The sequence below is a fragment of the Nuphar pumila genome, chromosome 8, assembly GCF_984573655.1.
Source record: "Nuphar pumila chromosome 8, dmNupPumi1.hap1.1, whole genome shotgun sequence".
NCBI classification, from domain to species: Eukaryota; Viridiplantae; Streptophyta; class Magnoliopsida; order Nymphaeales; family Nymphaeaceae; genus Nuphar; species Nuphar pumila.
Window position 1 is genome coordinate 99,471,641 of NC_143256.1, and position 24,017 is coordinate 99,495,657.

Below are 24,017 nucleotides of genomic sequence, written 5' to 3' on the forward strand. Positions count from 1 at the left end.
CTAGGTTGGCTCGTAAAATAGTGGCTGGACAAACAATCGCTGGATTGGTGCCCTACCGTCCTAATCACATTGTTGCGAATTTCCATTTCATGCCTGGCTTCTGCAATGCATGTTACAAAGAAAAAGTGGTTGAGAAGAAGATTTAAAACACTTTTTTTTTTTCTTACATGTTTGAAAGGGTTCTTGATGCATTTGCGAGTCAGACTGGGCTTATTCTTCGGATGGAAGGAGGTGGAGCTGAATTGAACGAGTTTTGGACGTCTAAACTATTTATTTGACCTGGTTACTGCTTGGGGGAGGGGGGAATGATTACTTAGAAACAACTAAAAAGGAAGTTTGAAGGAATTCTCATTTTACTCAATTCCATGAATCCAGGCACAACTTCAATTCAGTTCTTGATTCATAGCTATGCCCGGTACATTTGGATTTGTAGAATAATTTCATCAAAATTCTCTCATCAAAGAGAAAACCGGCGGAATTGAAACCTAGCGCCATCAAAATTCTTTCATAAAAAACAGATGAATTTGATCCAATTTCACGAATTAAGTTAGAAAGCTCCGTTGTTTTGGATCTTGGTGCTATGAACTACAGAGCAGTTGATTTAACTGACAAAAACCTATCGTTATGGAAAATAACCCTACCTATTTTTCTACGATGTTTCCCATTTTAGAGAGTTTATACCACCTGTTCATTTCCTATGCTTAAATTTAACATTCAGTTCGATTTCTTACAGTGAGAAGCAAGAATTAAAACGAACATATAATGTATCATACACGCTCCCATACACCACCATTTCTTTAACAAAGACCACATTATACATCCATCTGGAAATGAAGCATTTATGCAATTTAAACAACACCATTAGAGAAACATGCCTGTGATGATGGAATGCACTTGCAAAAGATGAACCCTCTGGACATTCAGGTTTTACCATGTAAACCAGATTGGTATCCTTTCAATTGTAAATGACTCGAGCCTTGTATATGCAAATATATGCCATGTGCCAGTCACCTGTTAAAGAGAAAAATAACACAACAGGATGAGGGGAATTCAGGAAATGAAAGAACTTGTGAAGGAGCACATCATAGAGCGTGCACTGTCTGAAAAACCCATTGAATAACATATAAATGAACAAGCGAAGACTTTTCCAGGCAACCTGGCCCCCCTAAGTAAGTTAATGCTCATGGCTTGGTGTTACAGAACTAAATGATGCAGTCTTACCACCACCAGAGAGTTTTGTGATATCTTCCTCCTTTTGTAAGATTGGATTTTCGTCATCAAATTGAATCCATTTTCCTGAACCATGACAAAGAATCATTCAACTCAGAGGATAGATGTAGAAGAGTAGAAGGAGATGGATTGATACATGTATTTAAATCAAAATGACTGACCATTCTCTTGTTTTACCCAAGAAACATAGTGCCCAGAGTCGGCGCTCCTCCCCTTGTGGGTCAGCACAGCAACAAGATCATAAATTCCAGTCAAGCACATCTCAGATGAGACACCTGCTGAAAAGAAGGTTTCTTGACATCAGCTGCGATGAATTTAAGCATGAAGATCAACTCTTCAGGCTCTTTTTGATTTAATGAATGGTAAACGGACGGTGAAATAAGCTAGGGTGACCATTGCAACAAGTCATATTTACGTATGAATGACAGCTTTTAAGCACAAGGTTCCACATGCAAAGAAATGAAGAATGCAAGATGTTTATCCCTTGTAAGATTGGACATGCCTGGCAGGTCAACTAGGACATTCCATTATTTGCATGAAAAAGTGATATAGATGGCTGGTATTAAAATAAATGGATCTGGGCTGCTTGTGGTAATCAACATCAGGTTGTGATTTTCTCAGATGTAGTCTTATACATCAGCACCAAGTCTATCAAAAGCATCATAGGCGGTAGGTCTTAACACCATAAAGGTCAACAACTTTGTCATAACATCATAGTCAATATTTTAAAAATATCATAATTTTATTCTAATCATTAAAAAGGATAAAACCCTAAAATGATAAAATTTCAAAATATCATGGTTTATTTTAATAGTAACATAATATTCACATGTTCTAAAAACTTTTGGGCAACCACTTAGCTCATAAAACCATCTAATTGTTCTTCAGAATAACAAGGTGGAACCAGGACATGACATAGGCTAAAAAATATGAAGTCAATTATTTCATCACCATGTTCAAGCCAAGTGTAACAACCAAATGGACAAAACAAAATGCACTAACTTCAAACATATCAGTAGCTGTTGAACTTCCCTTTGTGGAATTTTTGTCAGCCATGTTCCAATAGATAAGGTCATTGTTTCTAAGGGGCACGTATTGTCCTCATCATGTCTTCTTTCCAACAAATAAAAAAATGATTAACCTGTAGCTTTTGGAATAAATTAACTAGCCTTTTACTATTTTGATCAATTGTATCATTGTAACCCCGGAATAAGTTCATGAGTAGTATTTGACACAAGCTAAAACTCATTATCATTGATACCAGTTATTGACATAAGAATGATACCATGAAAATAAGCATAAAATGCTTGTAATATTTAGCCTTTTCTTATAGTTTAGAAGAAGAAAATTACCTTGTTGGCTAGCAACTGCACTAGGATCATTTTTCTCATTTGAGGTTTCCTGCAAATACAAAAAGAAAACTAAGGTCAAACATTTTTGTAAAAATTGAATAGACTTGGTTTTAGCAAGGAGTCTATCCATTCATTCATACAATCTAGTCCACCGGAAACCTCAATGAAATGGGAAACATGATTATCGCCCAACAGTAGCCACAAAACAATAAAAATAAAAGCTTCAAACAGTTTCAACCTTTCAATGACCAAGAACCAGATGGTAATAACTAAGGTTATGACCTTTGTAACATGGGTACTTTACTAGTTTCTTTATTATTCTTAACAGTTCTACCAGCCCGTACTGGTACTTGGGTACTTTGGCCGTGGGCTATATTAGTTTCGGACTTGACTCAACCCATTTTACCCATTTTATCCATTTTATGATCTAGTAAATGTGTAGATAATACTTGAGATCAAAAGCATCCAACATTAGCTATATACTTTTTTACTAATTATTAGTTAATTATATATATTTAACATGTTCTAGACTTTTAGTGCATATTCGCAGTCTAGAACTTCATAAGTAGTGCATTTTATCCATTTTATGATCTAGTTAATGTGTAGAAAATACTTGAGATCAAAAGCATCCAATGTTAGCTATATACTTTTTAATTTATTATTAGTTAATTATATATATTTAACATGTTCTAGACTTTTAGTATGTATTGACAGTCAAGAACTTCATAACTAGTGCATTTTGTAGAAAATACAGTATAATTGTGCATTATTCTATGTATGTGTGTAGACATACCCACACACCATCCTTTAATTAATTCCATTATCATATGCTATGTACACGTCGTACCCTGTATCCACACCCATACCTATGTGACATAGGTTATGACAGTATAACAATTTGACATATTTGGGGAGACTTATAGAAAGAAGGTGACATTGTTCAAACCAGTGGACAACAGAGTGGCAGAGTTGAACAGCGAAAATTTCAAAATATGGGTGTATGACAATTTTATGACAAAAATGCCAATAACTCTTTGATTAGGCATTTAGTACAGTGAAAGAAACAGTTTGGGCATGGGGCGGGGTTTACTCCATTTCTAGGAGAATGAAAGCATAGTTGTGATTTGGAATTACATCACCATAATATAATTAAAAACAATTCAATCAACTAAAGAAAATCATGGCTCTTCATAAGTTCAATATACACACAAAAGTTATCAATGCTATTTATAAAAATCATGTATTATGAAAATTTGGGTCACATAGATGCAGGTGCGGGTACGGGTGCGAATGCGGCACTTTAAAAAAACTTGGGTGCAGGGGTGCCTGATGTCGAACAAGGTCAGACGTGCAGCTGAGGGCCGCACGCATAAAAAAAACAAAAAAAAAATGATTTAGCGGTGGTTCTGGACCGCCGCTAAAAACTGTAAAAAATGCAAAAAAAATTACGTCGCTCGCAGCGCAAAAACGTTCGATTTAGCATCGGATTTTTTAAGTGGTTGAGGATACGGTTCTCTCTCTCTCTCTCTCTCTCTCTCTCTCTATATATATATATATATATATATGGGACTGAATCAGATCCAACTGACCTAATCACAGTTTGGGTCCGATCAGATAGCCCAGATTTGAATTCTCAATTCTATTAGGGATGCAGCTCCAGATCTGGACCATGTCTAATTTAGTCTAATTAGGACCTGGGTCCACAGTTTTCAATCAGTTTAATCAGACCTGGGTCAATGCCCATGTCTGATTCAGGTCAAACAAACCCAACAGCTGGCTAGGGCCAGGTGTTGAGATAGTTCATAAAATGAGAGAGAGAGAGCGAGGAGGGCGGGGAGAGCGTGCCCCCAAAAACCCTTTTCACTTTTTTAACCCAAACTTAATCTCAGTTACGGTTACGTTGGCCACACCCGGTGCAGCGAGATCCACATAGCGCTGAATCGACGTGGGTGCGTTGGCCTATATAGAGAATCCATGTTAACATAGCTTGGATCTTACTTGCAATTGATAAAAGACTTATGTTGGAAAAAGCTCTCTAAGCAAAGGCCAAATTCAAATGCATTTACTACATAATCACTAGGAAACCTGACTGACTGGTTCAAGTTCCCGAGCCACTCAATTACATGTCCATGTGTCCCAAGCCTTACTGGGTCAACAAACTCCCTACTTAAGCAAGATGAGTCGTAAAAAACTAAGCAGACAGTCTGATTCTCCCAAACATATAATGTTTTCTAAGCTAAAATTTCTCAATTATTAACACCATTATCAAGAACATATTTTGGGATCCTGCAACTTATTTCCAATTCAGAAGGAACTTGAGCACCCTGGCCTAAAAGAATATGGAATCTTGAAACTCTTGGTTGAATCATAGAAGAACTAAGACAAGCTTTTGCAACCAGCTTCCACAACCATTCTCAAGAAGGCAGAATTTAACATTCAACCGAGCACCTTCAAGTGTGCTGACGGTTTACAACATGTCACACGGACACGTTAAAAAGGCTGCCGCACCTGCGTCGACGCGACATGACGTGAGTGTGGTCAAATACCCCTGGGTGCGGTCAACCCACACCTAGGGTTATATTTATCCAAAATGGACTCGGTCAACTTTGACCAAGTCCGTTTTGGTCTCTTCTGACGACGGTGGCGGCGACGGCGAGGTGAAATAGGTATGTCTATCTCTCTCTTTGTTCCTCCTCTTCTTCCACTTTTGCATCCTCCTCCTCTCTTTCTTCTTCTTTCTTCCATCCCCGCTGCCTCGTCCTCTCGATTTCTTCGTCTTTCTCCTCCTCCTCCTCATGTCTTTCTTCTTCTTACTTCTCCTCCCTATCAAAGGTTGATTTAATTGTGGTGTTATTTTTTATTGATGAAGAATAACAATTGTAGATTGTTAATTAGATTTATTGGATGATGAATTGTTAACTTAAAACTGTTAATATATATATACATATATATACCCTCCCCTCACCCCTACAGTGCCTACACCCAAGTTTTTTTAAAGTGCCGCATCACTGCAACCGCAACCGCATCTATGTGACAGTTTACAACGTAAACAGGCAGAACCAACTGCATCATCTAAGTCTCCAATTCTGAGAATTTCTAGATCATAAAAGAAAAACACTTCCCAGGAGGAACAAGATGCAAACAGTAAATTTGGTGTAGAAAGAAACATAATGAATACCTCCTTTATCATGCCAACAGCCTTTTCCTCTGAACTGCTGCTGTTGTTAGTTTTCAACCCAAGCTTTGCGCTTTCTTCATCTCTTAAGATCTTAAAAATGAAAAAGCAAAATCATTTAATGAACCTATGTACACAGATATTGCTGATACTCTGAATTTCTCATGATTTTATCAAAAGAATATGACATGACCACAATAATTCAAAATAGTGGCTCTTTTCGTATCACGATTTTATCCTGATTTTAATAGTCAAAATTTTGTGTATACCAAGATTTTGCTAATAAAACAAATTACTTCAAAAAATTCACAAGTCCCCCTGCCAAGTAAAACCCAAGAATGACACTTGTAACACTGTTATGAAGACATAAAATTAGAACATCAAACAATGAACTTTAGGCATCTCCCAGCAGTTTAATGGTTTTTTTCATTAAAAGGAAAAACATTGAACTACTGGGGGATGCCTAAGGAGAACCATATGGTACTCTGTTATAGCTTTATAGTTGGAGATGTACAATCATTATCTAGTGTTCAAGTTCTCATGCAAGCACCTGTCGAGGAGTCTGCAGCTTCTGCCGAAGGTCATCTGAACACAAGTCAAAGACATCTAACTCCAGCGGATAGTCAACTTTCTGAGATGAACATATCAGAAAAAAGATGGCACATAAGTTACCATACAAACACAAGCACAAACACAAAAATATTAATGGTTGTGATAGAACCAGCACTTTCCTGGAAGAATAATGTCTTTCAACTCTTACAAAAGAATTAGACCTTACCCGCAAAATCTTTGCCTTCTGATTTGTTCCTCTTTTCCAGAAAAAGCGAACAAATTGAATGGTCAAATATCTACAAGCAACAACAAAATACATAGTTTTTTTATCCAATCTGGTGAAAAACAATTTGAATTGCAGAAAGGGCGATCACTTGCCTAGGCAAAGCATCTATACACGATTCTTTAAGATAAAAAGCTGTTCGCCCCAAGGCAAGAGAAGCCTTCTCTAGCTCTGATTTGAGACCCTGCAAGCAACACAGACTAGTAAACATTCAGGTTAAGAATTGCCAGGAGTCACTCAGAGTTGAGTTGCTTCTGGGAACTCTTCAAAAATGAAACTGTTAATCAGTAGTTCATCCGAGGCTTATGACCAATGATGACAATGATACATCTTCAAAAGAATCCCAATTACGTAGAAATCCCCAGCAAGTAGGGGAAGGGAAAGCATGGGCTATGTTGTTTTATTACAGTTAAAATTATCATAAAATATTAAATATCAGTGGTGCAACAGCCAGAGACATACACATTTAATGTTAACTAGAAAAAAAACGTGTCAACAAGAAAAAAGTAAAATATTAACAAACAACCCTATGACGAGTTGACCACCCTCAAACTCTGGACATTGCAAAACCAAAACAAATGTTTTGCAGAGTTCTGCTTAAGGTTACATTCTTTCTCAATATATGCAGTAACCACAAACCATGCTGACTGATGAAAACTCCATGAAACATAATGTACAAGATGAAGGACAAAACCTAGCCTCTGACATTCATAATGAAAGAAAAAAGTTCACAGAAGAGTATCCTTGGTACAGAAACAAGAATCTTCCAAACACACAAAATACGTCCTCAAAAAATCCAAGAGAAGAAGAAGAAGTGTCCACAAAAGGGCACACTACCAAAACCCACATAAGGGGTATTCACAAGAACACTTAAAAATAAATATTTTATTCATACACTAAAATGCAAGAAGCATACTTTTGAAGAGGGGGTGACCCCTATTTATGTACATGAGATGAGGGGGAAAAGAAGACTCAAATAGAGTTGTTGGAGCTAGTCCAATGGCTCTATTTGTAGCCGTTGGACTAACTCCAACGGCTCCAAGACTAGTCAACTTTTAGTTGACTAGTCAGCATATCTAGTTCAAACTGAACTAGATACAAAAGATAATCAAATAAAAATAAGAAATAGAGAAATATATCGTTAAAATAGTATGTAATCCCTGATATACATATATTTATAAATATAAGTATATCAGGGGCATTTTGGTCATTTCATGTATTGTACTTTAGCACAGTCCATTAGGGACTGAAAAGTCCTTTTTTATTTTTTATTATTTTTTGTTTTATTAAATGTATTTTTTGTGTAGCCGTTGGGGGGCTGACAGTCTGCCCCCCCTTTGTGAGCAAGTGAGGCTCTATAAATATGCTCTTTGAAGCATTTTTTGTGTGAATATATAAAATCCTCTTTTATTAAGGCTTTGATCCTTGTTCTACTTGTGAAAGTGATATTCGGTATCTCCTTTGTGAGATTGTTGTTGGTCCATTAGTGACCATTTTATATTTGTGCACTTGTATAGCCTTTCATTGACATTGTAATAGTGCACTATTGTTTCATTACATGGTATCAGAGCTAAGGTCTTTGAAAAGGCTTCCTTAGTGATCCGTCTTGTGGGTAGTACTCTTCATGCTCATGTTAGTCATTCCCCTATTCAAATCTTTGCAATTCTTTATGGGAGAAAGAGATTCCGCCTCCATCATCACATATAAGCTAAATGAGAACAACTATTTGATGCGGGCGACGACAATGGAGAATCACATCAAAGGCAAAAAGCTATGAGGCTTTGTTAGTGACTCCACTAATGAACCCCAACTCAAATTGACTAGAAGAGAAAGAGATCAAGTCAAAGTGTTGTCCGAAGAAAAAAATGAAAAGGCTTTACAAGAATACCAAGATAAGTTAGAAGATTGGGAAGCAAGCAACGCTCAAATTCTCTCATGGCTTATGAATACCATGAAATTTAAGATTGCCACCAACATCATCAAGTTCAAGAAGGCTTGCGATGCATGGATCTTCTTAAAGAATTTCTTCATTCAAAAGGATATGGTTAGACTATATTATCTACAAGAGAAGGTACGTAATGCTAAACAAGGAGACAAAAGCGTGAGAAATTTCTATGGGGTTTTAACCCCTATTTGGGATGAATTAGCCATGTTAGAACCTAAATAGGAAGGTTCAGCTATTGAAATGAGAAAAGTTCAAATAGAAAGAGAAAACCTTTTCTCTTTCCTTTATGGCCTCCAGCCGTAATTTGAACAAGTTAGGTCCTCTTTGCTTCATAGGACCTTAATTCCTTTTATAAGTGATGCTCTTGCGCAAATTTGCCAAAAGGAAACAAGACTTGGCATGCACAAGTCAAATGATGAGGTTTTTGCCATGGCGAGACTCAAAAACTTTGTAAAAACATATAAACTCTCTCATTTTGAGAGGAAAAACAATGGAAAAGGACATCATGGAGGATTAAAGGGTAGATAAAAGGGCAAAATCATTTGTCATCATTATAAGAAACCAAGACACATAAGACCAGATTGCCCCAAATTTAAGAAGGTAGCTGCTCTAAGCGAAGAAACTCAAGATATCAAGAAAGAAGGTAATTTCAATTATTTGACAATTGCTCAAATAGCGGAGGCCGTTTCACACATCCTTAAAGCTAATCATTCTACATCCGATGCCGCCATCTCTTCCTCTTCTTCTTCAGGTAAGTCTAATTGGATTTTGGATTTGGGAGCGTCTTTTCATATGCCATATAATGAATTCATACTATCCGATTGCATCAATTCATACTTTTCATGTGTGTCAACTGCCGATGGCACTTCTTTAAAAGTCAAAAGTATAGAAAACCTTAAAGACAACAACAACAACAACAACAACAACTACGCCTTCATCCCAAAACAATTGGGGTCAGCGATATGAACCAAAAAAGAAATTCATTTTGGGTCTTCCACATGAATCCTTTTCCTCCAATCATTTCTATCCAACGCCATGTCCTCGGTGAGGTTCAAAGCATTCATATCCTTTCCTATCATCTCCATCCAAGTCTTCCTAGGCCTACCCCGACCTCTTTTAACTAATATATTTTCCCATTTCTCCAACCTTCTAACTGGAGCATCATTAGGCCTTCGCCGAATATGTCCAAACCACCGTAAACGATTCTCTCGCATCTTATTTTCAATGGGTGCAACACCTACCTTCTTACGTATCTCTTCGTTCCGAATCTTATCTTTTATTGTATTTCCACACATCCATCTAAGCATCCGCATCTCAGCTACACTCATTTTTTGAATATGATGTCTCTTGGCAGCCCAACATTCCGTACCATATAGTAAAGCGGGTCTAATAGTCGTCCTATAAAACTTTCCCTTCAACCGCAATGGCATTCTACGATCGCACAGCACTCCAGTAGCACTTTTCCATTTCATCCACCCAACCTTTATCCTATGATTTACATCTCCATCAATTTCTCCATACTTTTGAATGATGGATCCCAAATATTTGAAATAATCATTCACCGGTATATCTTGCTCACCAAGCTTCACTACACTCCCATCACTACTTCGTTGCTTACTAAACCGACATTCCATATATTCAGTCTTACTCTTACTCAACTTAAAACCTCTAGCTTCCAATGTCTGTCTCCATAATTCTAACTTAGCATTAACCCCAGCTCTAGACTCATCAATCAAAACAATATCATCAGCAAACAACATACACCACGGTACATTTTCTTGAATTGATCTCGTAAGCTCATCCATCACTATCGCAAATAGGAAAGGGCTTAAAGCAGATCCTTGATGTAACCCAACCGTTATCGGAAAATTGGTTGTCACCCCTCCACAAGTGCGGACATTGGTTACTACTCCTTCATACATATCTTTAATTATACTAATGTACTTGAGAGAAACACCTTTCTTCATCATTGTCCACCAGAGAACGTCCCTAGGTACTCTATCGTATGCCTTCTCTAAATCAATAAAAACCATATGCAAATCTTTGTTCCTCTCTCTATATCTTTCAATAAGTTGTCTAAGAAGATGTATAGCTTCCATAGTTGATCTTCCAGGCATAAAACCAAATTGATTCTCTGATATCATGACAACCTTCCTCAACCTAGACTCAATCACCCTCTCCCAAAGTTTCATAGTATGACTCATGAGTTTTATACCACGATAGTTTGTGCAATCTTGTATATCACCCTTATTCTTATATAAAGGCACCAAAGTACTCTTCCTCCACTCATTAGGCATCTTATTTGTTCGCCAAATCAAGTTAAAAAGATTTGTCAACCATTCTAAACCTTTCTCTCCCAAGCATTTCCAAGCCTCGATAGGTATACCATCTGGGCCAACTGCCCTTCTTGATTTCATTTTCTTCAAAGCCTCTGCAATTTCTTTCTTTTGAATCTTGCGCATGAAGTCACGATTTATCTCATGAAAAGGAATGGAGAAGTCTCCAAGATCTTGAGCATGACTATCATTAAATAGCTTATCAAAATAATCTTTCCATCTCTCCTTAATCTCCTCATCTTTGACTAAAACCCTTTGCGTTTCATCTTTGATACATCTAACCATACCCAAATCCTTCGATTTCCTATCTCTCATCTTTGCAAGCCTATAAATATCCTTCTCGCCTTCTTTGGTATCCAACTTGTCATAAACCTCCTTATATACCTTAGCCCTCGCGTTTCGAACAACTTTTTTAGCTTCCTTCTTTGCTATCATATACTTCTCCAAATTCTCATTATCACGACTCTTACTTAGATTTCTATAACACTCTCTTTTAACCTTAATAGCTAATTTGACATCCTCGTTCCACCATGATGTATCCTTACCTAGTGGTGCACCGCCTTTAGACTCACCCAATACCTCCTTAGCTACTTTTCTCATACCACCCGCTATCTTATTCCACATTGATTCTGAATCCTCCTCGAGACACCAATCAACTTCCTTAACTACCTGCGCTACAAACATTCCTTGTTTAGCTCCTTTCAGTGCCCACCACTTAATTCTAGGATCTATCCTATGTCTATCCCTTTTGCGGCATTGTCTAATTCTAAGATCTAAAATTAAGACTCTATGTTGTGTAGCTACACTTTCTCCTGGTATAACCTTACAATCGATGCAACAACCCCTATCTCTCTTTCTAAGTAGGAAAAAATCTATCTGACTCGTATTAACCCCACTTTTAAATGTTACTAGGTGAGACTCCCTCTTCCTAAACCTAAGTGTTTGCTAAGATCATATCATAGGACAAACAAAAATCTAAAATCCTTTCTCCACTTTCATTTCTTTCTCCTATACCATAGCCTCCATGGATATTCTCAAATCCATCCCTACTAATGCCTACATGTCCATTAAGGTCACCGCCGATGAAAAGCTTTTCTCCATAAGATGTCTCTTGTACTACTCCATCTAAATCTTCCCAAAATTGATGCTTAATGGAATCATCTAAACCTACTTGAGGTGCATAAACACTAATAATATTAATAATATCCGTACCTAATACTAATTTTTGTTCCAAATGTAAGAGTTATTCCAAAATTAGATTTAAACCTTTTTTCAGTTTCTCAAATTTTTGATAATGGGTGTAAAGTCTTCTTCTCATCTAAGGCTTGTTGGGTGTAGGATCTCCAGTCAATGAAGCTGATTGGGCAATGTCATAAAAGAGGAGATCTCTATTACATGAACTTTTCATGTCTACCCAAAAACTCTTTTTATAATCATGTCAAAGACATGGATTTAGATATTTGGCATAAAAGATTAGGACAACCAAGTATATCCAAACTATCTCATATTTTTTTTAAAGATAAAGATTTTGTATGTAAAGATTGTATACTTGGAAAAATGCAAATGATACCTTTTGGATCAAGAACTTCTTCATCTAGTGAAATCTTTGAATTGGTGCAGGATGTATGGGGTCCCACTCCTGTCATGTCAAAAGGAGGATATTCATATTATGTTATATTCATAGATGATTTCAATAGACATACTTGGATTTTCTTCCTCAAGCTTAAATCAGAAGTTTTTTCGTGTTTTAAAAATTTTCATAATCTTGTTATAAACCAATTTAAAACAAATATTAAAGTCTTCCGCTCCGACTCAGGGGAAAAGTTTCTTTCAAATGAATTTCAATCATATCTAAAAACCCATGAAATTTTACACCAACGATCTTGTCCAAGGACTCCTCAGCAAAATGGTATTTTCGAAAGAAAGCATCGTCATATTATTGAGTATACTAGAACCCTTTTTATCTCAAAGAATATTCCAAAACAATTTTTGGCCGAAACTGCACTTACCGCAGTATACCTAATAAATAGAATGCCTTCTCAAGTCTTGAAAAACAAATCTCCAATTGAAAAACTTTTTAAAATTTCTTCACTTGAAAAGACTAAGGGTATTTGGATGTAAGTGTTTTGTGCTTCTTGAAAAATATAACAAATTCTCTCCTAAAGCCAAATGTGTCTTTCTTGGATATGCCGAGAATAAAAAAGGTTATCATTGCTATAATCAAACAAATAACAAACTTTATGTTTCTAGAAATGTTATTTTTCTTGAAAAAGAAAACAGATTTGATTTTGAAAAACCCAAGGAAGAAAACGAGTATGCCTTTTTATTTGATTTATTACCTAAATCAAATAATGAAATTGTTAATGACATTGCAAATTTGTCGAATGTGTCTTTCTTGGATATGCCGAGAATAAAAAAGGCTATCATTGCTATAATCAAACAAATAACAAACTTTATGTTTCTAGAAATGTTATTTTTCTTGAAAAAGAAAACAGATTTGATTTTGAAAAACCCAAGGAAGAAAATGAGTATGCTTTTTTATTTGATTTATTACCTAAATCAAATAATGAAATTGTTAATGACATTGCAAATTTCGAGTCTATTAATGACTCTAGTGAAGAAAGAGAATCATCCCCAAATCTCTTACAATATTCTAGACGAGATAATGGAGAGCATCCATGTGCCTTTGAAAGATATAATCAATCAACAAATATTGAGAAAACTAGTGTTAAAAGATCTGAACGAATCCATAGGCCTCCAACTAGATATGTGTCATATGAATCTTTTACTCCAAACTATAGAGCTTGCCTTCTAGCTATCCATTCATATCATGAACCATCTAATTATAATGAAGCTAAAAACATAGACGAGTGGGTAGAAGCCTGTTAAATTATATACCTAATCATTCAATGTAATATATATATTTTATATATATAAGGTAATACATATACATATATTAATATATATGTATATGTATCTACTTATTATATATATAAAATATATATTTCTGTTTTGTTTAGCCGTAGGGGTAGATTAGTCTTTTCCTCTATTTTACGCACATTCACCTTATGAATGTGATTGTAATTTGTTTTAGTTTTCTTTTTCTTTTATTTTTTATTTTCTTTTTGTAAAGTACCAAAAGGTACCTTGGGGGCCCCACTAACATAGACGTTGAGCCCTCTCCAACGGTCACATTTGTGACCGTTGGAGGGGCTCCAACGTCTATGAGTGGAGCCCCTCCAGGGCTTCTCTTTTGTTGTTATAAATAGGGGTTTCACCCCCTTGTATTTCTTATGGCTTTGAGTCAAAGCCCAAGTTCTCAATAAATCGATTCCATTGTTTTTATGCCTTTGTGCATTTGTGAGTTATTTGTGAGTTGTACCTTCCTGCACAAGTGTTCTTATTGTGCATTCGTGGTGGGTTTATTATCAAGAATATTAAGTTCTTGATATTAGTATCTTATTGGAGATACTTTCACATGGTATCAAAGCCTCGTTGGAAGGAGGAGGATCGTGCATCTCGTCTCTTGTGAAGTACCTCGAAAAATGTGCCCTCAAGCTAGTGAAGTTTTGGAGTAAAGCATTTACTTCGGGCAATATTTTAGAAGCAACTTTTGTCAAGAAAAGTTTGAAAAACCGTTAAGGTACGCATTATTTTCCATCTTCTCTTCTCTCTAATGGGTGAAAAAGACTCTCACTTCTCCCTTGGGTTTAAACTTAGTGGTTCGAACTACCATGTTTGGGTCGGCAATATGGAAGCCCATATCAAAGGGAAAGGCCTTTGGGGTTACGTTCAAGGTTCTATATCGGAACCCGAACCCAAACTTTCTATTATAGAGAAAGGGGAAATTAAGATTCTTGAAGGAGAAGATAGACAAAAGGCCTTAGAAGAATATTCCAAAAAGCATGATGAGTGGGAAATGAAGAACTTCAAAATATTGTCTTGGATTTTTTCATCCGTCGAAACCAAGATCAGTGCCAACATCATTAAGTTTAAAAGGGCCTCTGAAGCTTGGTTATACCTTGAAAAAACGTATACTTCAAGGGACTTGTCTCACAAATACTATCTCCAAAAGAAAGCCTTGACTCTTCAACAAAATGATTTATCTATTCGGGAATATTTTGCCGAATTATCATCTATTTGGGACGAGCTTGCCATGCTCGAACCAAAATGGAGCGGAGAAGCTATTGAATTAAGGCACAAACAACTAGAGGAAGATCGATTTTTCAACTTCCTAAATGGTCTTAGACCCGAATTTGAGCAAATTCGGTCCTCTCTTCTATCCGCTTTCACATCCCCCTCTATTGAATATGTCATCACCAAGCTAAGTGGTGAGGAAACCCGTATGGGGATCAGTAAAAATAACCCAAGCATCCTTGCTACACCTTCTCAAAGTGATTATGAAGTGGTTAATGTTGTGTCAAGACCCGAAAATAATTTGAAGACCTACAAACCACCCCATTTAAAAAATTTAGGGCAAAATGATCGATATGGCAAGAGAGATTATAGCAAATTAACTTGCCATTTTTGTAAAGAACCGGGACATATCAAACCCAATTGTCCCAAATGGAAGAAATTTCTTGCAGCGGCTTTAGCATCCCAATCGGAGGAACGGCCTTCGACATCAAATGAACCTCTTTCGCTTCATCAAATTATGGATGCTCTTCAACCTCTTCTCAAAGGAGGCATTTCTGGAGCCGCTATGTCATCCTCTTCCTCTCTTGGTAAGACATCTTGGCTACTTGATTCCGGTGCTTCGTTTCATATGACTCCAAGCCATTGTTTTCTTTCTGATTATTCTAAAAATTGTCTTCCATCTTTTGTCTCAACGGCGGATGAAACACCTCTTGAAATTAAAGGAATGGGCAATTTTGAAAAACAAGACTTCTTTATCCCAAAAATTCGTCTTATACCAAAACTAAACTTAAATTTACTTTCCGTTTCTCAACTCTCGGACTGTGGTTGCGATATAAAATTCTCTTCTGATAAATGTTGGATACAGGATCGCCAGTCCGGGAAGTTGATTGGGGAAGGCTCTAGGAGAGGAGACCTCTACTATGTTGATTTTCTTAAAATTCCCAAGAATCAATTTTGTAATGTTGCTCAAAACAAAGATATTCATTTATGGCATAAGAGATTGGGTCATCCCAACATTGTTAAAATCTCTTATTTGCCTTTTATTAAGCATCTTTGTAATGAAAATTTTGTTTGTAATGAATGTATTCTTGGAAAAATGAGAAGTCTTCCTTTTCCTCAAAGATCCATATTTACAACAAAACCTTTTGAAATCGTTCACTCCGATGTATGGGCTCCGGTGATATCCAAGGGAGGTTTCTCTTACTATGTTATCTTTGTGGACGACTTCACTAGGTTTAGTTGGATATATTTTCTTAAACATAAACATGAAGTTTTTTCAACTTTTAAAACATTTCATATGATGGTTTTAAATCAATTCAATGAAAATTTAAAAATTCTTAGAACCGATTCGGGTGGCGAATACCTTTCCAATGAATTCAAAAGCTATCTTGAAAATTATGGAATTCTACATCAAAAGTCTCGTCCTAAAACCCCCCAACAAAATGGGTTGGCTGAACGAAAACATAGGCATATTATTGAAACCACACGAACTTTGCTCATTTCCCAAAATATTCTGAAAAAACTTTGGGCGGAGGCCGCTCTTACTTCTGTCTATCTCATAAATAGACTTCCATCTAAAAACTTGAACAAGATTTCCCCATTTAAAAAATTATACGAAAAAGAACCTGATTATAGCAGGTTAAGGGTTTTTGGATGTAAATGTTTTGTCCTTAGTGATAAAAATGACAAACTCTCCCCTAAGGCCATTCCTTGTGCCTTTCTTGGTTATTCTGAAACTCATAAAGGCTTTCGCTGTTATGATGTTAAAAGTGATAAACTATATGTTTCCAGAAATGTAAGCTTCTTGAAAAATATTAGTGGTTTCGAAAAACTTGAAACTAATGACGAGAATATAGACTATTCTTTTCTGTTTGATTTATTAACTGAAGATGATGATACTAGTGATGATGAAACAAATCAAAATGACTTGAATAATAATGAAACTCATTCTGATCAACACATCAATGAAGAACCACATAGAGATCCTATAACCTACTCTCATAAAGATAGGAATACTTTTAGAAGTGCCCTCGAAAGATATGATAGTGAGTCTACCCCTTCAAGTGAAGGAAATCTTCGTAGGACCGAAAGATCAAGAAGACCCCCTTCTAGGTTCATCTCATATGAGTCCTTTTCACCAAAATATAGAGTCTGTCTAAGCGCCATTCACTCGTACACAAAACCTAGGGATTTCGAGGAAGCACGAAAATGCCCGGAATGGATAGTCGCTATGAATAATGAACTTGAAGCTCTAAAGAAAGCAAAGACCTGGGAGTTTCAAGACCTTCCTAAAGACAAGAAAGCAATAGAGTGTAGATGGGTATTTAAAGTCAAAACTAAGAGTGATGAGTCTCTTGAGAGATATAAGGCTCGCTTAGTTGCAAAAGGATATGGTCAAAAATATGGGATTGATTATGAGGAGACTTTTGCCCCCGTTGCTCGAATGGTAACCGTCCGATGTCTTATAACCGTTGCTTCAATTAATAAATGAAACATCTATCAGATGGATGTTAAGAATGCGTTTTTAAACGGAGATCTAAACGAAGAAGTATATATGGATGCTCCTCCTGGAATAAAGTATCCTAAAGAAAAAGTGTTTCGTCTTCGGAAAGCACTTTATGGTTTGAAACAAGCTCCCAAGGCTTGGTATGATAGGTTTAACTTCGTAATGTTAGAAAATGATTTCTCATCCTGCTTTACTGATACTGCTTTGTTTGTTAGAAAATCTAATGCAGAGATTGTTATTCTACTACTTTATGTGGATGACATGCTTATAACTGGGAGCGATTCTAAAGGGATTAAAAGCATAAAATCCATTTTAAAGGATAAGTTTGAAATGTCTGACTTAGGCTTCTTAACTTATTTTTTGGGTATTGCGGTAGCTTACTCTCATAGAGGATATTTTTTGTCTCAAACTAAGCTTGCATCTGAGATTATTGACAGGTCAGGTATTACAGATGATAAAATTTGTGAAACTCCTGCTATAGTAAGAGCTAAAATGAAGATTGATGATGGTGTTCCTCTCTCTGATCCTACTCCCTACAGGCAACTAGTAGGATCGTTGATGTACCTAAGTATCACGAGACCAGATATCTCACATGTGGTGCATACGGCAAGTCAGTTTCAGCATGCACCAACTTCTGTTCACATGGGTGCTATCTTACGTGTCGTAAGATACCTAAAGCACACTATTAATAAGGAAGTTTTTCTGTCTTCTTCTTCTGAGTTAAGATTAATTGCTTATAATGACTCTGATTGGGGAGGTGACCCAAATAACCGTCACTCCACCACTGGTTTTTGTGTATTCTTAGGAGACTCATTAATCTCATGGAGATGTAAGAAGCAGCAAAAGGTGTCTCTATCATCAACTGAAGAGGAATATCGTGCCATGGCGACTACTACCATGGAAATTGTTTGGATTCATCAGTTGTTGGAAGACATGGGGATCACTATTGAAGGGCCTACCAAGCTTTGCTGTGACAACAAAAGAGCGATTTATATTGCTAAAAATCACACTTTTCATGAGCGGACCAAACACATAGAGATAGATTGTCACTACGTTCGGGAGGCGTACCTCAAAGGAATCATTGACCTTCCATATGTCACGTCCGAATATCAATTGGCGGACTTCTTCACTAAAGCCTTGTGTGCTCCGCGTTTCAACTTTCTTCTTAGCAAACTCTCGGTCATCCTGCCCTAAGTTTGAGGGGGGGTGTTAAATTACATACCTAATCATTCAATATAATACATATATTTTATATATATAAGGTAATACATATACATATATTAATATATATGTATATGTATCTACTTATTATATATATAAAATATATATTTCTGTTTTGTTTAGCCGTAGGGGTAGATTAGTCTTTTCCTCTATTTTACGCACATTCACCTTATGAATGTGATTGTAATTTGTTTTAGTTTTCTTTTTCTTTTATTTTTTATTTTCTTTTTGTAAAGTACCAAAAGGTACCTTGGGGGGCCCACTAACATAGACGTTGGGCCCTCTCCAACGGTCACATTTGTGACGGTTGGAGGGGCTCCAACGTCTATGAGTGGAGCCCCTCTAAGGCTCCTCTTGTGTTGTTATAAATAGGGGTTTCACCCCCTTGTATTTCTTATGGCTTTGAGTCAAAGCCCAAGTTCTCAATAAATCGATTCCATTGTTTTTATGCCTTTGTGCATTTGTGAGTTGTGCCTTTGTGCACAAAGTGTTCTAAAGTGTTCTTATTATGCATTCGTGGTGGGTTTATTATCAAGAATATTAAGGTCTTGATATTAGTATCTTATTGGAGATACTTTCACAAAGCCATGAAGATAGATTTAGATGCATTGCATAAAGCTCATACCTAGACAATTCAACATCTTCCCAAGGGAAATAAGACTATAGGGTGTAGATGGGTCTTTAAAATCAAAACAAAAAGTGATGGGTCCCTAGAAAGGTATAAAGCACGATTAGTTGCAAAAGGATACTCTCGAGAATATGGAATAGATTATGAGGAGACATTATACTCAGTAGCCCGTATGACCACAATTAGGACTCTATTGCAGTAGCGTCTATTAGAAAATGACCTATTTATCAATTAGATGTTAAAAATGCATTTCTAAATTAAAATTTAAATTAAGAAGTGTACATGGATCCTCCTCCCGGTTTGACTATCGAAAAGGGTATGGTTCTTCGACTTTAAAAGGCTTTGTATGGACTTAAGCAAGCCCCTAAAGCATGGTATGATCGGTTTAGTAATATTATATTGAACTTTGGTTTTAAGTCCTGTTACACTGACACTGCTTTGTTTGTAAGATCTACATGTACCTCACTTATTATTATTCTTTTGTATGTTAATAATATGATCATCACGAGCAATGATCATAAGGAAATTGAAGAAATTAAAGTTATGCTTAAAAGGTCTTTTGATATGACTGACCTTGGTTTTTTGAGATATTTCTTAGAAATTGAAGTAGCTTACTTGCCAAGAGGATACATTTCATCTCAAATCAAGTTTGCAGCATATATTGTTGCACGTTCGGGAATCACTGACACAAAGTGTGCGGACACACCTGAGATGATAAATGCAAAAATGAGAGTTGAAGATGGAGTACTATTAAATGATCCAACTCCTTATAGGCAACTTATCGGATCGCTAATGTACATTTTTATTTCTAGACCTGACATTGCGCATGTCGTACATAATGCCAGCCAGTTTCAACATGCACCCACATCAGTTCACATGAGTGAAATATTGAAAATAGTTCGATACATCCAGAAAACTATTTCTAAAGGGTTATTCTTATCCTCTTCCTCATCTTTAAATCTTACTGCTTATATTGATTCTGACTGGAGAGGAGATCCCAATAACCGTCACTCAACTATTGGTTTTTGTGGATTTTTAGGTGATTCTCTCATTTCTTGGCGATGCAAGAAACAACAAAAGGTGTCTTTATCCTTCACTGAAGCCGAGTATAGGGCAATGGTTACAACAACCACCGAAGTTGTGTGGATGCGAGCATTACTTTTAGATATGGGAGTTGATATTTAAGAGCCTTTAAAATTATGCTGCGACAACAAAAGTGTCATATACATTGCCAACAATCATACATTTCATGAGTGAACATAATACATTGAAATGGATTGTCACTACGTTCGTAAAGAATATTTGAAGGAGACAATTATCTTACCCTATGTTCAGTTTGAGTTTCAGATTACAAGTTTCTTCACCAAAGCCCTTTCTCTGCCAAGATTCTTGTATCTTCTTAGTAAACTTTCGGAGATCTCACCGTAAGTTTGAGAGAGAGTGTTAAAATAGTATGTAATCCCTGATATACATATATTTAAAAAAATACGTATATCAGGAGCATTTTGGTCATTCCATGTATTATACTTTAACACACGCCCCAACTGTGCATACTCCGGAGAGGGAATATAATTTTATAGAGAGAGTTCTCAACTCCTGCAATGCTGATATATCAAATTTTTCTCATGAGTCTTACTCATCACACTGTAGACAAATTGTAGTAGTTCCCCTAGATATTGGTCCTGTGGATAGGAGACAAAAGCAACCTTCCGTGCTAAACCAATATCCCATAGAACCATCAGTACCATGCTTACTCTCTTAATAAGCCCCAAGAGAATTAATTTTATTTTGATTTCTTAATTAACTCGCTTGTTAATCGTGCCAATGCAAACATGCACCCACATTCAAGATTCATATGCAACAATATTCATGACACTCTATGCATGCTTTCGATTAGTCTCTACCATAAAAATCAATACAATAATGTAATCATTATACATTTACACAGTCAAGGTAGGCTAATCATTGATATTTATACAAGTCTAATTCAATTAATAATGAAATGCATTCAGTTAACATACATATCAGTCCAATATCTCATTTAAGCATCAATAAACATGCTGCACAAAGTAAAATACGACCAGGCATCAACACATACCATATTGTGTAATTCAAATCTCTGTTAACCCGATTTTGAAAAACCCACCAAAAATCATAGGAACCGAATTTTACTCTCAATATTTTATTGGGATTGCCCCAACATCTTAAGAACACAGTCCAAGAAAGAGAACTGCAAAATTCATCGTAATAAATTCAGGAAAATTTTGATACACGTAAACTTTCACCCAGATTTTTCATAATTTATTTTGATCAGTTTTGATTAGGATTTTAGAACTTTCAAAATCTTTGGTCGGAACAGTCCTGTTGATAGGGCAGAAAACCTGTGCTTTGTTGCAATGGAGATTTCGGCCTCAAAATTGAACCAAACGAAACAAAACAATATTCTAAATTCAAAACCTGGATGTGTAGAACATTCCAGTATTTTTCTTTTTATTTATTGACTTCATTTTCATAAAGATATCAATTTTTTTCTGAAACTGCTCGGAACAAAAAAACGAATACAGAATAGCCAAAATTCAAACTCATGTAAGATCTATTAAGCAAGAACAAGAATCATCGTGAAATTCATATAATCATGATTTTTGATGCTCTAAACATATTTACAACATCATACAATACCTCTTTGATCATATTTATGTTAATCTTGCTAAAACATTAACATTCATAATCTAAGAATTACAAAACCTTCATGGAATATCTCAAATACAATTTCATATATGCAAGAATCCCAAGAAACATTAAAACAAATGGAGTCATGATTCACCTATGCAATAACATGCTATTTAATCATGCTACATAAGTGACGCCCCACAATTTTACCAAAAAAAATTGAAAATTTTTCTTTTTTAAATGTTGGCAGTGGAAAACGATTTAATATTGAGTCCGGTTTTGAAAATTTTGAGCGAGCCACAGGGGTGAAATAAGACAACTATTATCAAAGTGAAAACCAAAATATTATTTATATCATTTCTGACAAAATGTACAGATAGTTCAAAATTTGAGAATACAAAATATTACGAACAAAAGTCCCAAGCAGGTCCTTGGATCCTCCGGAGAGTACTAGTTCCTCGATGCCGCTCCTGTCCCATTGCATTCACTGACCTGTACCTGAACAAAAACCCATTAAAGGGTTAGACTTCAGATAGTCTGGTAAGTCTATACCAATTCCAGTAATTCAGAATATTAAACATATTCAGTCAATTTAGATAAAACATTTTTTCTGAAAAGTAAGACAATACATAACAAAATTGTTTGCATAATTAGGGCAGATTTTCATTTCAAACTGTGATTAAAAAGGGTCTTTGTTTCGATAATTAACCATCCACCATGATACGTGGAAGAAGACCATCGCAAACAACCGAGACATCCCGGGTATATATTATTGTCAGATGTTTTAATCTTGGGTACCTAACTGTAGCGGACCCAAAAGCAGGTGGTCCGTGATCGAGAGAATCACTGCTAAGGCAGAACAGAAAGTAAGATGCATCATAGACTACTGCAGTAGTTGGGGATCTATCACCTAGAACACATGGATAGCCCCAGCCTCCGTAGACCTACGAGTGAGTGGAGACCACTAGGACGCCTCGCTCCCAAAAATCAGAACGAAATCACTCGAGGTTGTACCATCTACCTTCTCAAAGGTAGAGGTCATAACAGAATGAGTTAGAAGGGTTATCTTTATTACAGGGATTATTTTAAGTGTCATACATTGTGTAGGCGAGAATGAGGGTTCAATAATCCAATTACTCATTTTTTGAGTAATAACTAGAGTCATGTATGTGTACCCGACCCAATCAGTACTTGATCTGAATATACGAGTATTTCTCCAATGAGGCAGATCAATATCTTAAGTTTTGTGTGTAGGCATGTTTTATTTATCAGATAATGCTTTGTTTCGCACTTTGAGAGTTACTTTATTTCAAGCTCATACACGAGCCAATCTCAGAACGGAAGTATGCCCTACACACTACTGTATACCGAAAACGTTTCTAGATACTTGGCCTCTTTTGGGGATGCAACCATTTTCCTTTCCTTTTTTATTTGGAGTGGACTATTCTATTGTTAGTAAGGTTCTCTGAACCCAGAGCCCTATTCTTGAGCTAAGCAGAGATGCACGTTGTTCTATGCATGCTTTTAATATTTTATTTTCGCACAGCAAAAAGTATTATTTTATTCAAAATATATGTATCTTTATAATATTTTATTCAGAGTACGATGGATACCAAGAACTACTATTTTATTTGAAACACAATGCATATGCTTATTTTATTTGAGATATAATCCTTTTCCTCAAGTGTAATATAGTGTGTTTTTACATTAAGTTAAATTTTGGCTAAGTGTTGTAGAAACATTGGTAAAATACTCGATATTAGGCGGTATCAATTGAATCTGGGCTTGGCCCAGGTCTCATCGACAAGACCTAAACGAGCCAATTGAAATGTGCTAAAAACTTTTATTTTCGACATTTAAAATCAAGCGAAATTCGAGCAAAACTCGAAGGCAAAATTCAAGTTATATATCATTAGATGTGCCTCGAAATTCTTAATTCAACGATACTTTATTTTCCTGAATTCGGGCTACGGTTAGCCTGA

General features: G+C 36.1%; 1 protein-coding gene across 1 annotated transcript in view; it reads right to left on the reverse strand.

The window, feature by feature from the left end:
• Positions 1-746: 746 nt before the first annotated feature.
• LOC149830043 (ubiquitin carboxyl-terminal hydrolase 6-like) overlaps positions 747-24,017 on the reverse strand; it is a 102,714-nt gene continuing 79,443 nt past the window's right edge. Inside the window, exons 11-18 of the mRNA XM_090016281.1 lie at positions 6,688-6,776; positions 6,536-6,605; positions 6,308-6,388; positions 5,761-5,850; positions 2,583-2,631; positions 1,392-1,505; positions 1,222-1,296; positions 747-1,011 (exon numbers count right to left, since the gene is read on the reverse strand). Of these exons, the coding sequence (XP_089872407.1) occupies positions 956-1,011; positions 1,222-1,296; positions 1,392-1,505; positions 2,583-2,631; positions 5,761-5,850; positions 6,308-6,388; positions 6,536-6,605; positions 6,688-6,776 (624 nt within the window). The 3' untranslated portion in view covers positions 747-955. The remainder of the gene's footprint in view (positions 1,012-1,221; positions 1,297-1,391; positions 1,506-2,582; positions 2,632-5,760; positions 5,851-6,307; positions 6,389-6,535; positions 6,606-6,687; positions 6,777-24,017) is intronic.